At 40.4% G+C, this 21,493-nt stretch overlaps 1 protein-coding gene and 1 pseudogene across 2 annotated transcripts; both read left to right on the forward strand.

Moving 5' to 3' along the window:
- The first annotated feature begins 285 nt into the window (after positions 1-285).
- LOC127508154 (E3 ubiquitin-protein ligase TRIM39-like) lies at positions 286-3,788 on the forward strand (annotated as a pseudogene).
- A 45-nt stretch (positions 3,789-3,833) lies between these two features.
- On the forward strand, positions 3,834-21,465 carry LOC127508139 (nuclear factor 7, brain-like). 2 transcript variants are annotated; one of them, XM_051885817.1, is made up of 8 exons: positions 3,834-4,645; positions 5,716-5,746; positions 5,852-6,416; positions 6,961-7,056; positions 8,727-8,957; positions 9,035-9,057; positions 9,139-9,257; positions 20,446-21,465. In XM_051885817.1, exons 3-8 carry the CDS (start codon positions 6,021-6,023, stop codon positions 20,943-20,945), a joined length of 1,365 nt encoding a protein of 454 aa, XP_051741777.1. In that variant the 5' UTR covers positions 3,834-4,645; positions 5,716-5,746; positions 5,852-6,020; the 3' UTR covers positions 20,946-21,465. The 2 variants fall into 2 exon arrangements, with proteins under 2 accessions (XP_051741777.1, XP_051741776.1); XM_051885816.1 differs by lacking the exon at positions 5,716-5,746 and having other exon boundaries at positions 9,139-9,314.
- Positions 21,466-21,493: the final 28 nt, after the last annotated feature.

A 21,493-nucleotide genomic window follows, 5' to 3' on the forward strand; every position in this document is an offset into this window, starting at 1 on the left:
GGCCGTTTACACGATGCCATTTTCCAGTAAAAAGTGTTCATTTAACACTGGGGATGTTGCTGTGAAGAGCAATACATAAAACACAAAAAGAAAGGGCCTTGAGTGTTTTTATGATCAATATTTGTGTTTTCATATTCTTTTTGATCAAATGTTTTCAGTTTTCTGCTATTTAATTTTGAATGCATTTTGTTAATATTTAACCTGAAGAAATCCTGATAGAGTCATCTGTTTGAAAACACCCATGTGATCATAAACTCCACCCTCTTACAACACTTACCAAGAAGAGACTGACTCATTTCCACATTTCTGTCAATCTGACTCTAATGTTTCGACAAAATCAATAAAGAATCAGCAATCAGTGGAGAATGAAGAAAAATGCTTCAAAGCAGGATTTTTGAGACATTTGTTTCTAAAAAGACAGCAGATCTTTGTGATTCTTGTGGTTATTTTTTAAACCGTCGTTCAGGAAGTGAAAGTAAAGTTTAGATTGCTGGAGCTCAAGCAGTGAAAATGGCTTCACTATCTGTAGAAGAACTTTCTTGTCCCGTGTGCTATGAAATCTTCAAGACTCCTGTTTTTCTATCATGTAGTCACAGTGTCTGTAAAGAGTGTCTTCAACAGTTCTGGAGAACCAAGAAAACTCAGGAGTGTCCTGTCTGCAGGAGAAGATCCTCAAAAGATAACCTCCTCCTAATCTTGCATTAAAAAACTTGTGTGAGTCGTTCCTGAAGGAGAGAAATGAGAGACGTTCATCGGGATCTGAGGAGATCTGCAGTTTACACAGTGAGAAACTCAAACTCTTCTGTCTGGAGGACAAACAGCCTGTGTGTGTAGTGTGTATGAATTCACAAAAACATGTCAATCACACAGTCAGACCCATCAGTGAAGTCGTTTCATCATATAAGGTAAGACAAATGAGTCTTGTTTCACGTGTAAAGGGATAATTAGTCAACCTTCTGCCCCTCCAGTGATGTCCCTGCTCCCTAAAAAAGTAACTAATTGTGTTACTTAGTTTCTTGTTATGGAAAGTAATATGTTACATTACGCAAATACATTTTCACACAGATCCAGTTGGTATTGGATAACTCTTTTGCTTCAATAAATAACATTGTAATTTACGATCTGTACTTTGTGTTCACTCAAGCTGCCTTTGTTTTATAGTAGGTTTTAATTTCTGAATCAGTTTAGTTTGAGATGTTCACAAAAACAGAAGAAATCAGGATGGGCCAAATACTTTTCCACAGCATTATCTGATCATATCACTGTCTTCTCTTCACTGAAATCTGGTGTTTTATGTATTTTTGTTCAATTCTAGGAGGAGCTCAATACAACACTGAAGTCCTTACAAGAGAAACTTCAACACAATGAAGAAATGAAAGGAGAGTTTGAGAAAACAGTTCAACACATCAAGGTGAGGAAACAGAATCAGAGTCATTTTCATCACAGCTGTAGGATCACTATATACACTTATGATCTGATATATTTAATATAATGGATTCCAGTTATTATTTCTGTAAATGTCGAGCATCAATCTGCTTCTGGATCCGTTATATGTCAGTATCTGAGTTTATCTCTGGTATTAATGATGTGAAGTGTTGATGTGTGTCGATTGAGATGATTGAAGTGAATGTGATCTGATTTCAGTCTCAAGCTGAGCACACAGAGCGTCAGATTAAACAGCAGTTTGAGAAGCTTCATCAGTTTCTCAGAGATGAAGAAGAAGCTACAATCACTGCACTGAGGGAGGAAGAGGAGCAGAAGGAGCAGATGATGAAGGAGAAGCTGGAGGAGATGAACAGACACATCTCAGCTCTTTCACACACAATCAAAGACACGGAGGAGATGATGAAAGCCAATGACGTCTGCTTTCTGAAGGTCTGATTTCAGATCATTGGTTGATCATTGGTTCATTGATTGAGTTCTTGATGATAAATGGTGTGTTTGTTCTGCAGGAGTTTCCAGTCTCAAAGGAAAGGTGAGTGATCTGCTCCTGTCTCTGGTCTCTCTGGTTCTGATCCAAAGCCACTGCAGTTCTGACTCCTGAATGTTCTTTCAGAGTCCAGAGCTCACAGCCGGATCCACAGATGGCTTCTGGAGCTTTGATTCATGTGCCACATTACTTGGGCAACCTGCCGTTCAGAGTCTGGAAGAAGATGCAGGACATCGTCCAAAACAGTGAGTCTGACTGCAGAAGATCTGAGCTGGAAATGATGGATGGGTGGAGAGTTAAAGGTGCTTCATGATAGATAGATAGATAGATAGATAGATAGATAGATAGATAGATTAGTTTAATTGAGTCTAATGGGATTCTGTCTGTTTAGATTTTAATTTTTGTCACTTGGAGATTGATGGAATGTTCAAATGAGACAAAACTGTTCAATGACAGTCTGTTGGATTTTTCTGTCTGTTTGATCATCATTTTTAGGAAAACCTAGTTATAAATCTCATCAGCTCTCATTGATTTATTGTTATTTTAACTTTCCTAAAGTATCAGTTTCTCTTGATGGACACAAATGTCTGAATCACACATTTAATGTTTGTAGTTGATGATAAAATGAGTGTGAAACTAATAACAGCACTGACAGTGATCAGAGGAACATGTCTGATGTGTTTGATCAACAGGACGAGTGTCATAATTCATAATAATCTGTGTTGAATCACTCTTGATCATTATATGAAAATCAGAATAAAAGCATCTGTTGATTGTGTCTCATCAGCTCCTGTCATTCTGGATCCAAACACTGCGAATCCACGTCTCGTCCTGTCTGATGATCTGACCAGTGTGAGATTCAACGGGAACAAACGACCTCTTCCTGATAATCCAGAGAGATTTGACCATTATGAGTGTGTTCTGGGTTCAGAGGGGTTTAACTCAGGAACACACTGCTGGGATGTGGAGGTTAAAGAGAGTAAATACTGGATTATTGGAGTAACTACAGCATCAAACCAGAGGAAGGGACAGGATTTATTTGACACTGATGTTTGGTGTGTGACATATGGATGGACTGTAGGTTCCGGTTTTCTTGTTAAACGTAAACTTGATCGTGTGAGAGTGAATCTGGATTATGACAGAGGAACGGTGTCATTCTGTGATCCTGTAACTAACACACATCTACACACATTCACAACCACCTTCACTCACACACTCTTTCCATTCTTCAGCTGTTATGATGGATCTCTGAGGATCTTAGCGGTCAATAGTCAGTAATCGTTACTCCTGTAGGTCTGGATCTTCCTGCTTTCATCATGTTTAATCCAGATCACACGAGTAAGAGTGCTGCCGGTCTGAATATCAGATCAGAATACAAGTACATTTATTCATCTTTTTAAAATGATGTGTCATGAATCTCCACCCATAACAGTATAGTAACTGCCTAGCAACCACCCAGAACACCCTAGCAACCATGTAGCAACACCCTGGAAAGCACACAAGAACACCCTATCAACTGTATAGTGATGTGTGTGTTTGTGTGTCTGAGAGACAGCATGGACTCAAAACCTTCATGCTAAAATCGTTCAGACTTTAAAACCACTTCAAACTGCTTTCAGACTGTCAGGCTAGACTTTCTCAAGCCAACATGAAAGTCTACTTACATTATAATATCATATTTTTCTAGTGTACCACTGAAAGAGTTCATTCAGCACTTTTTTTAGTTTTTGTTCTTGATGAATAATTGTTTATTTCTGTTCTAAGGTTGAAATGATCATTTGTTGATTGAAGTAAATGGATGTAAAAGGTTCTTGCTGATCCACAATAATGTTCAATGAAATATAAACACTTAATCTGATCATTTGTTCTGAGGCATACCTTTTTTGCCGGCATGGGCTGAAGATTATACGATTCGAAATTGGACAAACCTTCTAGAAGTAGTTCAAAGAAATGTGATTTTAAAGAATATCATAATGGCAGACAGGAAGTTTGGCTGACTATGGCAAAATTGGCATCGATGTTCTCAACATGACCCACAGAATCAATTAAGATCAGTCTCATTACAATAGGCCACAAATTTTATAAAACTATTAGCATTTTTAAAAATACCATTATGACATGGTACCTTCAGAGCATCTGCCGATGGCACATACTGAGTTTTGTAATGGTACACCAATGCATTCATAAAATATAGAATTTTATATCATAATACTGTATTGTAGTTAATGGCAATTTCATGTTTTATTCATGTTCAATTATAGCGCCACAAAGAGGCACAATCCCACAACTTTTTTTTATGTGTCCTCAGAGTGAGTCCATACATGTGTGTGTCGAATTTGGTGAAAATATCTCATTTCATTTTGGAGTTATAGACATTTATATGTATGAGAACATAAAAAAATGACCCATGTGTCATTTTGATTTGATTTTTTTTACCACTTCCTATCAAAATTTTGACATTTGTGCCAGAATATTTAGTTAACCATCTTAGGTTCCGTGTTTCTTACGCTGGTTTGGTCTTGATCGGACTAACGGTTTTAAAGATATTTGCAATCGTTTTTTAAGCCCTAAATCACCACACTGCACAAACCATTAGGCGAGTGTAAAACCTCCACACGGGGGCGCGCGTGCGCGCGCTTTGTTCGTGTTCGTCAACAAAGTCAGTTTCAGTTTCGAAACCTTCAAGGCGTTGGTGAGACACGGAGAACAGATCAGGTGAGAGTTCAGTTTAACCAACCTTTAAATACCCATCATAATCTAACCTTTTGTCTCTCTTATTATGTGTCAGCAGTTGTTTGAAATTAGAATATTGAAAAGATAATAATAGCTTACGTAAATTACATATTTAATAAAATTTAATAAAAAATAAAACGTATAGTAGCCTATTTAGAAATTACTGTTTCGTAATTCATTAAATAAATGTCTGGCCTGTTTCTGTTTCGCTCTTTAAATTGGCTCTCAATGGCACAAGAATATATCATCTGAAAGTAGATGCTGTATAACCCATTATGGATGAGGATTATCATGACATTGTGAAAGGTTAGCTACTGAACTGATGGAAACCCTTCATCATGAGCTGTTTGTCATCATCTCACACTGTTTCCCGAGGTTTATGACACATGGTGATGTAATGATGTGTTATTTCTGCTCGTGTTCTCCTGCTGCAGCCCCGCCCTCACTGAAAGCTCTGCGATCATTGATCATCTACAGCAACACAATCACACATGACATCTTACCAACACTCACAATAATAATAAAAACAAAGTGCTTCTGTAGAATGATTCGACAATTAAACATGGATCTTTAATTTCTTTAATAATCGATAAGGGCAGTAGCTGTAGGATCACACATACAAACATAATTATTCTGGTGATATTGTCTGAGAAACAGTGATGTGGCTGAATGTAGAGTGAAATTCTATTTATTCAGAAATGTCTTTAATGAAGTGAGTATATTTTTCACACTTAACCAGAAATACTACATAAAGAGAGACCACAAACTTTTATCACATCTGCGTTTCTCCTGTTTATTGAGGACTTTAATCTGTTAATCTGTTTGGTTCCTGCTGGCGTCTCAAACACTGACAATCAGCTCGATAAACAGACGAGTGTTTATTACTGAGCTGCAGCATGAGAAGAAATCATTCTGACAAAGATTTGATCATGACAGACCCTGAGAAACTCTGAGACAAATAAAGAGCAATAAATAAAACACACATGAGGGTTTTGAGGTCTTGTATTATTAATATTTGTGTATTTTCATTGTTCTTTTGTGTTTTATCTAAGGGTTTATAGTGTAATATTTGAACGTTTCAATGTAAGTTCGTTTTGAATACACTTTCTTAAAATTTTAAGAAAAGTCAGGAAGAGACTGACTCATTATTTCTCTTTTCTGTCTTACTGACTTTCTCGACAAAATCAGCTAATCAGCGATCAGTGGAGGACAAAGAGAAAACTTTACAGAAGGATTTTTGAGACATTTCTTTCTAAACGGACAGCAGATCTTTGTGATTCTCATGGATATTCATTTTTGAAAGCATCATTCAGAAAGTGAAAGTAAAGTTTAGATTGCTGGAGCTCAAACAGTGAAAATGGCTTCAGCAGCTGAAGATGATTATACTTGTCCTGTATGTCATGAAATCTTCAAGGCTCCTGTTCTTCTGTCATGTAGTCACAGTATCTGCAAAGAGTGTCTTCAACAGTTCTGGAGAACCAAGAAAACTCAGAAGTGTCCTGTCTGCAGGAGAAGATCCTCAAGAGATGAACCTCCAGTTAATCTGGCATTAAAGAACTTGTGTGAGTCATTCCTGAAGGAGAGAAATGAGAGGAGTTCATCAGGATCTGAGGAGATCTGCAGTTTACACAGTGAGAAACTCAAACTCTTCTGTCTGGAGGACAAACAGCCTGTGTGTTTAGTGTGCTTTACTTCACAAAAACACGACAATCATAAATTCAGACCCATCAGTGAAGTTGTTGAATCATATAAGGTAAGACAAATTACTCTTATTTCATATGTAAAGGGATAATTAGTCATAAACACAGATATCATATTAGGGGCTTTCACACCGGAGGAATGGTTCCTGTAGCTATTGGTGGAAGTACCTGCTTTTTGGACGTGTCCACACCGCAGGAACTGGGAATGATTTTAGATCTAGGAATGCCTTTTGGGGGACTAAATTGGCTCCTACTTCAGAGTAGTGTCTAACCCAGCTCAATATGAACTACCAGTGATGTAAGTGTTGATTGACCGATTGCATGCCATATGAAACACTTGCACCCAAAGTGGTATTCTATAACTTTACATCAATAAATAACATTGTCATTTACAATTTGTACTTTGTGTTCACTCAGACTGCCTTTGTTTTATGGTAGATTTTAATTTCTGAATCAGTTTAGTATGAGATGTTCACAAAAATAGAAGAAATCAGGATGGGGCAAATACTTTTCCACAGCATTATATGATCATATCACTGTCTTCTCTTCTTCTCTTCACTGTAATCTGGTGTTTTATGTATTTTTGTTCAATTCTAGGAGGAGCTCAATACAGCACTGAAGTCCTTACAGGAGAAACTTCAACACAATGAAGAAATGAAAGGGGAGTTTGAGAAAACAGTTCAACACATCAAGGTGAGGAAACAGAATCAGTAGTATTCTGTAGTAGTGATCTGCATCTGGATCCATTATACAGGTGCATCTCAATAAATTAGAATATCATGAAAAAGTTATTTTTTACATAAAGTAAAATATTTCCAGACTTTGTTTGTTTTCATTTTGATAGTTACAGCTTGCTGCTCATCAAAATCAAAAAATCAGTATCTCAAATTATTAGAATATTTAATTTCAAGTTCTATTAAATTACCATTCTCAGGTTATAAATACTGGGTTTAGGTCAGTAATCCCAATAGTAGTCATAGGGAAGTCTGCTGACTTGACAGTTGTCCAGAAGATGATCATCAAGACCCTCTACAATGAGGGTAAGCCACAGAGGGTCACTGCTGAAAGAGCTGGCTGTTCGCAGAGTGCTGTGCCAAAGCATATTCATGGAAAGTTGACTGGAAGGAAAAAGTGTGGTAGGAGAAGGTGTACAAGTGAAAGGAATGACCAGAGGCTTGAGAAGAAGCCGATTTAAGAAGTTAGGAGAGTTTCAAAAGGAGTGGACTGAAGCTGGAGTCAGTGCATCAAGAGCCACCACACACAGACGTCTTCAGGAAATGGGCTACAACTGTCACATTCCACGTACCAAGCCACTTCTGAACCAAAGACAACATCAGAAGCGTCTTACCTGGGCTAAGGAGAAGAAGAACTGGACTGTTGCTCAGTGGTCCAAAGTCCTCTTTTCAGATGAAAGTAAATTTTGCATTTCATTTGGAAATCAAGGTCCCAGAGTCTGGAGGAAGAGTGGAGAGGCACAGAAACCATGTTGCTTGAAGTCTAGTGTGAAGTTTCCACAGTCAGTGATGATTTGGGCTGCCATGTCATCTGCTGGTGTTGGTCCGCTGTGTTTTCTGAAGTCCACATTCAACGCAGCCATCTACCAGGAAATTTTAGAGCACTTCATGCTTCCTTCTGCTGACAAGCTTTATGGAGATGCTGATTTCATTTTCCAGCAGGACATGGCACCTGCCCACACTGCCAAAGGTACCAAAAGCTGGTTCAATGACCATGGTGTTACTTTGCTTGATTGGCCAGCAAACTCGCCTGACCTGAACCCCATACAAAATCTATGGGGTATTGTCAAGAGGAAGATGAGAGACACCAGACCCAACTATGCAGATGATCTGAAGGCCGCTATCAAAGCAACCTGGGCTTCATTACACCTGAGCAGTGCCACAGGCTGATTGCCTTCATGCCACGCTGCATTGATGCAGTAATTCATGCAAAAGGAGGCCCAACCAAGTATTGAGTACATATACAGTAAATGAATATACTTTCCAGAAGGCCAAGAATTCACTAAAAATGTTTTTTTTTTTTTTTTTTTTTTTTTTTTTTTATTGGTCTGAAGTATTCTAATTTATTGAGATAGTGAATTGGTGGGTTTTTGTTAAATGTGAGCCAAAATCATCACAATTAAAAGAATCAAAGACTTAAAGTACTTCAGTCTGTGTGCATTGAATTTATTTAATACATAAGTTCCACAATTTGAGTTGAAATACTTAAATAAATGAACTTTTCCACGACATTCTAATTTATTGAGATGCACCTGTATGTCGGTATCTGAGTTTATCTCTGATATTAATGATGTGAAGTGTTGATGTGTGTTGATTGAGATGATTGAAGTGAATGTGATCTGATTTCAGTCTCAAGCTGAGCACACAGAGCGTCAGATTAAACAGCAGTTTGAGAAGCTTCATCAGTTTCTCAGAGATGAAGAAGAAGCTACAATCACTGCACTGAGGGAGGAAGAGGAGCAGAAGGAGCAGATGATGAAGGAGAAGCTGGAGGAGATGAACAGACACATCTCAGCTCTTTCACACACAATCAAAGACATGGAGGAGATGATGAAAGCCAATGACGTCTGCTTTCTGAAGGTCTGATTTCAGATCATTGGTTGATCATTGGTTCATTGATTGAGTTCTTGATGATAAATGGTGTGTTTGTTCTGCAGGAGTTTCCGGTCTCAATGGAAAGGTGAGTGATCTGCTCCTGTCTCTGGTCTCTCTGGTTCTGATCCAAAGCCACTGCAGTTCTGACTCCTGAATGTTCTTTCAGAGTCCAGAGCTCACAGCCGGATCCACAGATGACTTCTGGAGCTTTGATTCATGTGCCACATTACTTGTGCAACCTGCCGTTCAGAGCCTGGAAGAAGATGCAGGACATCGTCCAAAACAGTGAGTCTGACTGCAGAAGATCTGAGCTGGAAATGATGGATGGGTGGAGAGTTAAAGGTGCTTCATGATAGATAGATAGATAGATAGATATTTGTCAGTTGGAGTTTGAACAGTTTTGTCTCATTTGAACATTCCATCAATGACAGTCTGTGGGATTTTTCAGAGTTCATTTTTAGGAAAACCGTGAGTCTGATCAGTTATAAAAGATAAAGTAACCCGAGTCAGAACAGACTGAAGGCCTGAGCCAAGTTTGGTGGTTATGATTAGAAAATTGTTCAGAACAGACCATCAGACTGTTCTGACTCGGGTTACTTTATCTTTTATTACTGATCAGAACTCAATCAAACAATCAGAACTCTGAAAAATCCCACAGACTGTCATTGATGAAATGCTCAAAAGAGCCAAAACTGTTCAAACTCCAACTGACAAATATCTAAAACTTCATTTAATTAATCAAACAACCATTGCTTTGTATGCATAAAGAATGTATTAATTCAAAGGAAATGACGGCGTCAGTGAAACAGGGTATTATCTCCCTTGTTCCCAAACCGGACAAGGACACTCTTTTAACAGATAATTGGTGTCCAATTATGCTCCTAACCATCGATTATAAAATTTTAGCCTTAATATTAGATAGATTAAAGGTCAAACTTAATCAGTTGGTTGGTGAGACACAATCAGGTTTTATAAAAGATGGGGACATCAGTAACAATACAAGACTTATTTTAGATCTTTTAGACTATGCACATTCTAAAGCTATGATTCTTTTCCTAGACTTTTTTAAAGCTTTTGACACCCTTGAGCATGGATTTCTTTTGCAGACTCTCAGATTATTTGGTTTTGGTGACTATTTTGTCAATGTTATTGAAATGTTTTATAGAGATATTAGCAGCTCTGTCTTAATTAGTTTCAATACTTCTAAGAGGTTTTTTATCACCTGTGGTGTCAGACAGGGCTGTCCAATTTCACCCTTTTTATTTATTTTACAAACCCGATTCCAAAAAAGTTGGGACACTGTACAAATTGTGAATAAAAAAGGAATGCAATAATTTACAAATCTCATAAACTTATATTTTATTCACAATAGAATATAGATAACATATCAAATGTTGAAAGTGAGACATTTTGAAATATCATGCCAAATATTGGCTCATTTTGGATTTCATGAGAGCTACACATTCCAAAAAAGTTGGGACAGGTAGCAAATAAGAGACTGGAAAAGTTAAATGTACATATAAGGAACAGCTGGAGGACCAATTTGCAACTTATTAGGTCAATTGGCAACATGATTGGGTATAAAAAGAGCCTCTCAGAGTGGCAGTGTCTCTCAGAAGTCAAGATGGGCAGAGGATCACCAATTCCCCCAATGCTGCAGCGAAAAATAGTGGAGCAATATCAGAAAGGAGTTTCTCAGAGAAAAATTGCAAAGAGTTTGAAGTTATCATCATCTACAGTCCGTAATATCATCCAAAGATTCAGAGAATCTGGAACAGCGGCACTGCACTGCATCACATACAGGAATGCTACTGTAATGGAAATCACAACATGGGCTCAGGAATACTTCCAGAAAACATTGTCGGTGAACACAATCCACCGTGCCATTCGCCGTTGCCGGCTAAAACTCTATAGGTCAAAAAAGAAGCCATATCTAAACATGATCCAGAAGCGCAGGCGTTTTCTCTGGGCCAAGGCTCATTTAAAATGGACTGTGGCAAAGTGGAAAACTGTTCTGTGGTCAGACAAATCAAAATTTGAAGTTCTTTTTGGAAAACTGGGATGCCATGTCATCCGGACTAAAGAGGACAAGGACAACCCAAGATGTTATCAGCGCTCAGTTCAGAAGCCTGCATCTCTGATGGTATGGGGTTGCATGAGTGCGTGTGGCATGGGCAGCTTACACATCTGGAAAGGCACCATCAATGCTGAAAGGTATATCCAAGTTCTAGAACAACATATGCTCCCATCCAGACGTCGTCTCTTTCAGGGAAGACCTTGCATTTTCCAACATGACAATGCCAGACCACATACTGCATCAATTACAACATCATGGCTACGTAGAAGAAAGATCCGTGTACTGAAATGGCCAGCCTGCAGTCCAGATCTTTCACCCATAGAAAACATTTGGCGCATCATAAAGAGGAAGATGCGACAAAGAAGACCTAAGACAGTTGAGCAACTAGAAGCCTGTATTAGACAAGAATGGGACAACATTCCCATTCCTAAACTTGAGCAACTTGTCTCCTCAGTCCCTAGACGTTTGCAGACAGTTATAAAAAGAAGAGGGGATGCCACACAGTGGTAAACATGGTCTTGTCCCAACTTTTTTGAGATGTGTTGATGCCATGAAATTTAAAATCAACTTATTTTTCCCTTAAAATGATACATTTTCTCAGTTTAAACATTTTATATGTCATCTATGTTGTATTCTGAATAAAATATTGAAATTTGAAACTTCCACATCATTGCATTCCTTTTTTATTCACAATTTGTACAGTGTCCCAACTTTTTTGGAATCAGGTTTGTAGTTACAGAACTATTATCTTTAAGTATTATCCATGAACAAAGATTAGAAGGTATATCCATCTTTGATAGAGAAATTAAAATCTCCCAGTTGGCTGATGACACGACTCTCTTTTTAAAAGATAAGAGTCAATTAACGAAGGCTATAAATGTAATTGAACAGTTTTCATGTGCTTCTGGATTGAAACTGAATATGTCCAAGTGTGAGATAATGACGCTCTACAAAAGTGATGATTCTTTAATTGATGGTATCTCAGTAAAAAAGACTGTAAAGTGTCTGGGTATTTATTTATCAAAACATTTTGCAACCAGACAACAGCTTAATTTTTCTGGCAGGGTCAAAAATACTAAAAACATCTTTAATCTTTGGCTCCAAAGAGACCTTTCCCTTTATGGGAGGGTTTTTTTGTCCAAAGCAGGATTATCTCATTTTGTATATCCTTCTCTTTCTCTTTTTGTTAATGACTACTGCTAAAGGAATTCACATTTCACTTCATATGGAAAAACAAACCTCATAAGCTTAAAAAACAGTCCTTTTAAATAGTTGGAAAAAAGGTGGACTTGAAGTGTTAGACTTTAGTGATACAGTGAACACCTTTAGGATAACTTGGATTAAAAGATGTTTAACAGATCCCAATTCTATATGGTTTTTTATCCCGAATCTTATCTTTACAAAAATTAGTGGCCTTCCCTTTTTATTAAAATGTAACTATTTACCTAATAAATTGTCCAAATTTCATCAGGAGGCTCTTCTTGCTTGGAAGTTATGCTACACAATTTTTCACCACATAAAACCTTTCTATGGAACAACTCCGATATAGTGATTAGGAATAAATCTGTTTTTCTCTCTACGTGGTTTAACAGGAATATAATTTGAATTCTTTAAATTTTTTATAAATCTGGTCATAATTTCCCTTTACCATTTAAAGAATATAATGCAGTGCTTAAAGCGGTTCTTTCCAGTCTAACTCAACTTGTTAAATGTCATCTAACTTTTAGTAAGAGTGACACCAAAGAACCTGAAAAAAAAAGTTATGAAAAAAAATGAAAGGAAAAAAAAAAAATAAAAATGTTATGACCATATATGTCCCATGGCCCATGGACATCCATTAATTTTTCTGCCTAACTTTTGTGGTGTTTTTGAGAATATATATATATTAAAACATTATAAAAATACATTAAAAATGAGTGTTTTGACAAAGTTTGTATTTTATTTAAAGTCTTTTGAACTGTCTTTTTTGCAGTAATGTTGCAAAAATGCCACAAATTGCCTCTAAAAGACAAGACTTAGTCTGATTGTGCGTGTGTGCATGTGTGTCAGTGCTGCGTCTCACCCCTTCATATCTGTATTCTGCATTTATGGTTTATTTTATTCACCAAATTTGATATAAATGCTTTCTGCTGCATTCACACCTGTGTGTGAGTGTGAGTGTGCATGTGTGTTAGGTCTCACCCCTTCATATGAGTGTTCTCAATTTGAACCTTGTTTCATTTGCGAACACTGTTTACTTTAAATGCCTATAAAGAGGAGTAATATTTCTTACATTTTAACCCAAAATGAGGTGATGTGAGTATTACAGAGCTCGAAACACTGGCATGTGATGTCTGTTTTATTTATATACTGTTCATATACACTTCATATACTGTGTTCTTCAAGCCATCTTCTTGGGTATTTACATAAGAATAATGTGTATTCATAATGCAAAGCTAATTGACATAGCCTTTATCACAATATACTATAAAAGTAAATTATTTCTTCCTCATTCTGTTATATGAAGCTACATCCGATCACAGACGGTTATTTCCAACTAGGGGTGTGCAGCCGAGCCAGTATCTGTATCTGTATTTGCATCTGTAACAATCTTAAAATTATTAGTATCTGTATTCGGATGAAACCGGAAGTGGGCGGGGAACCTGAAGTTCATGAAAAGTCTGTTTTAAATGCATTTCTGTTGTCATTTAACAAATATGCCTTGAATCACTAAAGAAATTATTCTTTTTTATTATAATTATAAAATTAATTTCTTTAAATATCTTCCAATTTAAACAATAATACAAAATGTTAATGAAAAGGGGGGAAAAAAAAAAAAAAATTTTTATTTTTATTATTTTCCAGAGGACCTTTGTGTACAAAATTGTCAGAGAATACATCCACAACCTTAAATAAAAAAAATAACTGATAGAAAAAAAAACTAAAAAAAAAAAAAAAACAGAAAAAGTATTCAGTAGTTGAAAACGTCTCGGTTATGTATATAACCTTAGTTCCCTGAATAGGGAACGAGACGCTGCGTAGTCGCTATGGGAACGCCTCTGCGTGATGTCGTCATGAAGCACGTATGAAATCTGTCCAATCAGGAGACGGAACGTCATAGGCGGGTGACGTCACTGACCAGGAACTATAAAGCCAGCCCGAAAACACTCTCATTCAGCTTCTGAAATACTGAAGCAAGTCGCTTACGGGCATGACGGGAGTATGGCAGGGCAACGCAGCGTCTCGTTCCCTATTCAGGGAACTAAGGTTATATACATAACCGAGACGTTCCCTTTCAAGGGAACTCGCGCTGCGTAGTCGCTATGGGAACGAAATCCCAACGTCGCCATACGAGCAAGTGATCGTTCGTGTAAGGCCTCAGCGCTCAACTCACAGTAACACCTGCGCCCCCGGAGTGGAGCCGAGGTCTAATTCATAAAACCTCACAAAAGTATGTGGTGAGGACCAGCCTGCCGCATCACACACATCATTTAGGGAAACCCCTGAGATTAAAGCCTTAGAGGCAGCCATACTCCTGTTTGAATGAGCCCGGACGGCCAAGGGTGAAGGCTGTCCAACTGACTTATAAGCAAGTGAGATGGCCTCGACCACCCACTTGCTCATTCTCTGCCTGGATGCAGGGAGACCCTTCCTAGGTGCTCCGAAACATACAAATAGCTGATCAGCTTTTCTCCACATGGCAGCTCTGTGGACATAAGCATCCAGTGCCCTCACCGGGCACAGCAGATTTAGCTTTTCCTGGTCCGAGGACGTAAAAGGAGGAGGACAGAAGGCCTGCAGCACAATAGGTCTCACAGGGTTAGTGAGAACCTTAGGTATGTATCCCGGTCTGGGATGAAGGAAAGCCTTAACATTACCAGGCGCAAATTCAAGGCACGATGGAGACACCGACAGGGCCTGAATGTCTCCAATTCTCTTGAGAGACGTAATAGAAAGCAGAAACACAGTTTTGAGCGTAAGGAATTTTTCTGGCACCTCATCAATGGGTTCGAAGGGGGCCATAGAAAGGCCTTGCAACACAATGGCCAAATCCCAAGCCGGTACTCTCGTGCGAGCTGCGGGTCTCAACCTCAAAGTGCCACGGAGGAAACGAGTGATAAGTGGGTGTCTCCCCAAAGATACCCCACTCAAAGGAGCATGGTAAGCAGCTAAGGCCGCCACGTACACCTTCAGTGTGGAGGGGGATAACCCTAAAGAAAATCTATCCTGTAGGAAATCCAGTACTGCGCTAACCGGGCAGCTAACAGGATCCCACTGGTGATTTTCACACCAAGAAGTGAATAATCTCCACTTCAAAGAGTAGAGTTTCCTCGTGGAGGGAGCTCTGGATTGGAGAATGGTCTCTACAACCTCGGTTGAGAGACCGAAACCTCTGAGCTGTGCCCCCTCAGAGGCCATGCCCACAGCTTCCATAGCTCCGGACGGGGGTGCAAAATCAGACCGCCCGCCTGAGAGAGAAGGTCCCTCCTGATCGGAATCTCCATCGGAGACCCATCGAGAAGGGATACCAGGTCCGAGAACCATACTCGAGCCGGCCAAAACGGGGCTACTAACAATAGACGGGCCCCGTCCCGGCGCACTCTCTCCAGAACTCCCGGGAGCAGCGCAATCAGGGGAAAGGCGTATAGTGGCAGCCTCGGCCACGGCTGTACCAAAGCATCCAGCCCAAGAGGTGCTGGGTTTGACATTGAGAACCACAGTGGACAGTGAGTCGTCTCTCGAGACGCAAACAGATCCACTTGGGCTTCGCCGTAGTTCTCCCATAAAAGCTTCACTATCTCTGGGTGAAGTCTCCATTCCCCAGGCCTCGGCCCCTGCCTCGACAGGATGTCTGCTCCCACATTCAGGTACCCCGAAATATATACTGCTCTGAGGGAGAGCAGTTTCCCTTGGGACCACAGGAGGATCTGATTCGCCAGCTTGTACAATGGGCGTGATCTCAGACCCCCCTGATGATTCAAGTAAGAGACCACCGAAGTGTTGTCTGATCGTACTAACACATGATGGTCCCTGAGGTCTGGAAGGAAATATTTCAGTGCTAGAAATACCGCCAGCATCTCCAGGCAATTTATGTGTCCTGCCAAAGACCTTGAGTCGAGCGACCACTCATGATCGCTCCCCAGCCCATGAGGGACGCATCTGTCGTTAGCGTGACACGACGACTGAGAGCCCCCAGCACAGGTCCCTGGGACAGAAACCAAGGTTGCTTCCATATGACTAGAGCACGTAAGCATCGCCGCGTGACGCTGATCATATGAAAAAGATTCCCCCTCGGTGAGAACCCCTTGATTTTGAGCCACCACTGCAATGGTTCATGTTCAGCAGGCCAAAAGGTATCACGTTGGACGCCGCTGCCATAAGACCTAACAATCTATGGAACTGTTTGACAGTGAGTGACTGGCCTAGCTTTATGTCTGAGACAGTCGAGAGAATCGATGTTATGCGAGCCGGAGATAGACGGGCGCGCATAATCACCGAATCCCACACCACGCCTAGATAAGTGGTCCTCTGCGCAGGAGAAAGCACACTTTTCTTTGCATTTAATCTCAACCCCAACCTTCTCATGTGAGCGAGAACAACATCTCGATGTTGGACCGCCATCTGCTCTGATTGAGCCAGAATCAACCAATCGTCTATGTAGTTTAAGATGCGGATGCCCTGCATACGCAAGGGCGTCAGAGCCACGTCTACACACTTGGTGAAGGTGCGAGGTGACAATGCTAGGCCGAAGGGAAGAACCCGATATTGGTATGCTTCACCCCCGAAAGCAAACCTTAGGAACTTCCTGTGTTGCGGGAGGATTGACACATGAAAGTATGCGTCTTTTAGATCTATCGTGACAAACCAGTCCTCGGACCTGATTTGTGACACGATGTGTTTGACTGTCAGCATTTTGAACTTGAGCTTTGCTACTGTTCGATTCAACTGCCGTAGATCTAAAATTGGACGCAATCCCCCGTCTTTCTTTGGCACAATGAAATAGCGTCTGTAAAACCCTGACTCCCTGCTGGGAGGAGGAACCCTTTCTATAGCCTCCTTTTGCAAGAGAGTCTGTACTTCTTGTGCCATTACCAGAGCCTGCTCGGGGCCCACCATAGTGGGCAGGACCCCGTTGAATCGGGGTGGGCGTGTTCTAAACTGAATCGCATACCCCCTCTCTATCATGTGCAGGACCCACTGAGATACTTTTGACAGATTTTCCCACTCTGACAAAAAATCTACTAAGGGAACCAGCCTCTCGAGGCTGGCCTCTGGTTGAATATGGGCAGCCAGCACAGTGCCCTGAAGCGGAACCCCGGCAGGGAACAACTGAACTGACTGGAGAGAAAGCGCGCCACCCTCGGGTGACCCGCGAGGAGCTACTGCGCCCCGGTATGATAGCGGGGTTGGCAGAGCTCCCCCCTGAGGGCACCGAAGACAAACAGGCACCGTTGAGAGAGGTGAACACTGTTTGACTCTGGAGGGGACCACCCTCAGGATCCTGACGCTTCTGGCGTCAGGATTTCTTTGCCGAAGCCCTCTTAGCAGCAATGACAGCCCTCAGATCTGTCTTGCCCTTGTAGGACTTCGGCTGCGAGCGTTGCCCCGACTCCCAGCTCCTCGGAGGGGGAGTACGGGTAGCAACGCTCTGCTTCTGGTGTTGTCTGTATTGCTGCGAGGAGCTCGTACTCGGCTTCGGCTGCTCCCGCCCAGCAGCCGAAGGGACTTGGGCACGACGAGGAAGAAACTGCTGCATCGCAGCAGCCTGCTTCCTCGTCTCCTGAAACCTCTCGGTGACAGACGTTATAGCGTCACCGAAGAGGCCAGACGGATTCAGTGGGGCATCCAAGAGAAACGTCTTGTTAATATCAGACAGATTTAGCCATAGATGGCGCTCCGTGGCCACCAGAGCTGCCATAGAGCGGCCGATTGACTTGGCCGTCTCCTTGGTGGCACGGAGCGCTAAATCTGCTGACTGAAGCAACTCATGGATGAAATCAGCCCCCACTTCCTCACTATCGCCCAAGTCTTTCAGCAGGTCAGCTTGGTATGCTTGAATGATGGCCATAGTGTGCAAGCATGCCGCAGCCTGACCTGCTGCAGAGTACGCTTTGCCCACTAATACTGATGTAGTTTTTAGCGGTTTAGTGGGCAACGTCGGGGCTTTGAGGGACGATGCCGCCTGTGGAGAGAGATGGCTCGCGAGCGTCTCTTCCGCTCTCGGCATCGCCCCATACCCGTGTTTCCTCATACCCACCACGTTACTGTATGTGGAGGTTTGAGGAGAGTAAACACGGGATGACACCGGTCTCTTCCACGATCTCGACACCTCAGTGTCGCACATTGTTTTTTTGTTTTTTTTATTATTATTAAAAGGAATTAAATAATTAAAAGGGATTTAAGGGAATAACAAAAAAGAAATAAGATTGGTAAAAGTTCCAGGTCTATTGTAGTTAACTTAGTAGTATGTATGCAAATAATATTTTTTTTTTTTTTTTTAAATATTAACTCCTATTTGTATGTCTAATGTCAAAAACACAAAACTTTTCTTGTCTCATCACATTCCGTTATGAATTAGGCTACATTATTCATATATTAATTAAATAATCGCATGTTTTCAATTCAAAATGGCAAAATTTCATAAAAATTTCGAGTAGTTTGCAACACTGGATATTACTGTCAGAACATTTCAGTCATAAAATATATGCAGTGGGTACGGAAAGTATTCAGACCCCCTTAAATTTTTCACTCTTTGTTATATTGCAGCCATTTGCTAAAATCATTTAAGTTCATTTTTTTTCCTCATTAATGTACACACAGCACCCCATATTGACAGAAAAACACAGAATTGTTGACATTTTTGCAGATTTGTTAAAAAAGAAAAACTGAAATATCACATGGTCCTAAGTATTCAGACCCTTTGCTGTGAAACTTTGCTGTGCACTTAAGGTTCCTAAGAGCACAGTGGCCTCCATAATCCTTAAATGGAAGACGTTTGGGACGACCAGAACCCTTCCTAGAGCTGGCCGTCCGGCCAAACTGAGCTATCGGGGGAGAAGAGCCTTGGTGAGAGAGGTAAAGAAGAGCCCAAAGATCACTGTGGCTGAGCTCCAGAGATACAGTCGGGAGATGGGAGAAAGTTGTAGAAAGTCAACCATCACTGCAGCGCTCCACCAGTCGGGGCTTTATGGCAGAGTGGCCCGACGGAAGCCTCTCCTCAGTGCAAGACACATGAAAGCCCACATTGAGGACTCCAAGATGGTGAGAAATAAGATTCTCTGGTCTGATGAGACCAAGATAGAACTTTTTGGCCTTAATTCTAAGCGGTATGTGTGGAGAAAACCAGGCACTGCTCATCACCTGTCCAATACAGTCCCAACAGTGAAGCATGGTGGTGGCAGCATCATGCTGTGGGGGTGTTTTTCAGCTGCAGGGACAGGACGACTGGTTGCAATCGAGGGAAAGATGAATGCGGCCAAGTACAGGGATATCCTGGACGAAAACCTTCTCCAGAGTGCTTAGGACCTCAGACTGGGCCGAAGGTTTACCTTCCAACAAGACAATGACCCTAAGCACACAGCTAAAATAACGAAGGAGTGGCTTCACAACAACTCCGTGACTGTTCTTGAATGGCCCAGCCAGAGCCCTGACTTAAACCCAATTGAGCATCTCTGGAGAGACCTAAAAATGGCTGTCCACCAACGTTTACCATCCAACCTGACAGAACTGGAGAGGATCTGCAAGGAGGAATGGCAGAGGATCCCCAAATCCAGGTGTGAAAAACTTGTTGCATCTTTCCCAAAAAGACTCATGGCTGTATTAGATCCAAAGGGTGCTTCTACTAAATACTGAGCAAAGGGTCTGAATACTTAGGACCATGTGATATTTCAGTTTTTCTTTTTTAATAAATCTGCAAAAATGTCAACAATTCTGTGTTTTTCTGTCAATATGGGGTGCTGTGTGTACATTAATGAGGAAAAAAAATGAACTTAAATGATTTTAGCAAATGGCTGCAATATAACAAAGAGTGAAAAATTTAAGGGGGTCTGAATACTTTCCGTACCCACTGTAATGTTTAGCTATTCACAGGGTTTTTTCTGGCTCAAAAGAGGCAGAGGTGGTAAAATCCGTGGTCCCTGTAGGAGGGTTATGGCCTTGTGTCAAAAGCATCAAATATTGGCAATATTAAGAGGAATAAACAGCAGATGCAGCAGATAATTATAATTAATTATATCTTTATTTCTGCACTACTTATTTTCCTTTTTCAATTCTATATTTTGTTTGCAAAACAACTTTTTTTTTTTTTTTTTTTCTGAATACTTTATTTTCCTCTGCAATACTTTGTTCTTTTGCAAAGATATGTGGCATTATATTGATACCATATAATAAAATCATCTGTTGATTGTGTCTCATCAGCTCCTGTGATTCTGGATCCAAACACGGCTCATCCATGTCTTGTTCTCTCTGATGATCTGACCAGTGTGAGAGACAGCGGGATCGATCAACCTCTTCCTGATAATCCAGAGAGATTTGACTATTATTATTGTGTTCTGGGTTCAGAGGGGTTTAACTCAGGAACACACTGCTGGGATGTGGAGGTTAAAGAGAGTTCATGGTGGACTCTTGGAGTAACTACAGCATCAAACCAGAGGAAGGGGTGGGATTTCTTCAACACTGATGTCTGGAGTGTGGAGTATGATGTGGAAGAATGTTATTTTGTCTCTAGTTTTCCTGTTAAACAGAAGCTTGATAATGTGAGAGTGTATCTGGACTATGATGGAGGAACGGTATCATTCTCTGATCCTGTAACTAACACACATGTACACACATTCACAACCACCTTCACTCACACACTCTTTCCATTCTTCAGTTGTTTTGATGGGTCTCTGAGGATCTTAGCGGTCAATAGTCAGTAATCGTTACTCCTGTAGGAAAGAGTTAATTTGATTTGATGCAAATTCATATGCACACTACCAGTAAACTACACAAAAAATCACAATCTCAAGCGGTTGAGGAGAAGATCATTTTTGAACAGCTGAAATTCTGTATTAACCCTCAAATCGTCTTCAGGGTCTTTTTGACCCAAATCAATGACCAACATAATATCTGTACAGCCATTATAATTAAAGAACACAAACTGAACAAGGGCTTTTTTACAGTCGGTTTTTAAATGAGTTGGAAATGAACAGCATCCCTTAGACCCACAGTTTTGATTTCACACATAGCATGTCCTTCTACTTAAGAAAGAAAATACAGAAACAAATAAATTAACAGTCACAAACCAAAATTCTGAATAATCTATGGAGTGTCAAGAAATTTCAGTGGCACAATAAGAACATAACATATCATGGTATGGCAAAAATTTGACCCCCAACAATTAAAAAATTATAATATATATATATACATATATATACAGTGGGTACGGAAAGTATTCAGACCCCCTTAAATTTTTCACTCTTTGTTA

Source organism: Ctenopharyngodon idella, chromosome 3, assembly GCF_019924925.1.
Source record: "Ctenopharyngodon idella isolate HZGC_01 chromosome 3, HZGC01, whole genome shotgun sequence".
NCBI classification, from domain to species: domain Eukaryota; kingdom Metazoa; phylum Chordata; class Actinopteri; order Cypriniformes; family Xenocyprididae; genus Ctenopharyngodon; species Ctenopharyngodon idella.

Excerpts from the sequence above, each read along its gene's own strand:
- LOC127508139 (XM_051885816.1), top strand. The coding sequence starts at position 6,021 with ATGGCTTCAGCAGCTGAAGATGATTATACTTGTCCTGTATGTCATGAA. Across the intron at positions 7,057-8,726 it reads AAACAGTTCAACACATCAAG|TCTCAAGCTGAGCACACAGA; the intron begins GTGAGGAAACAG and ends ATCTGATTTCAG. Across the intron at positions 9,058-9,138 it reads TTTCCGGTCTCAATGGAAAG|AGTCCAGAGCTCACAGCCGG; the intron begins GTGAGTGATCTG and ends ATGTTCTTTCAG.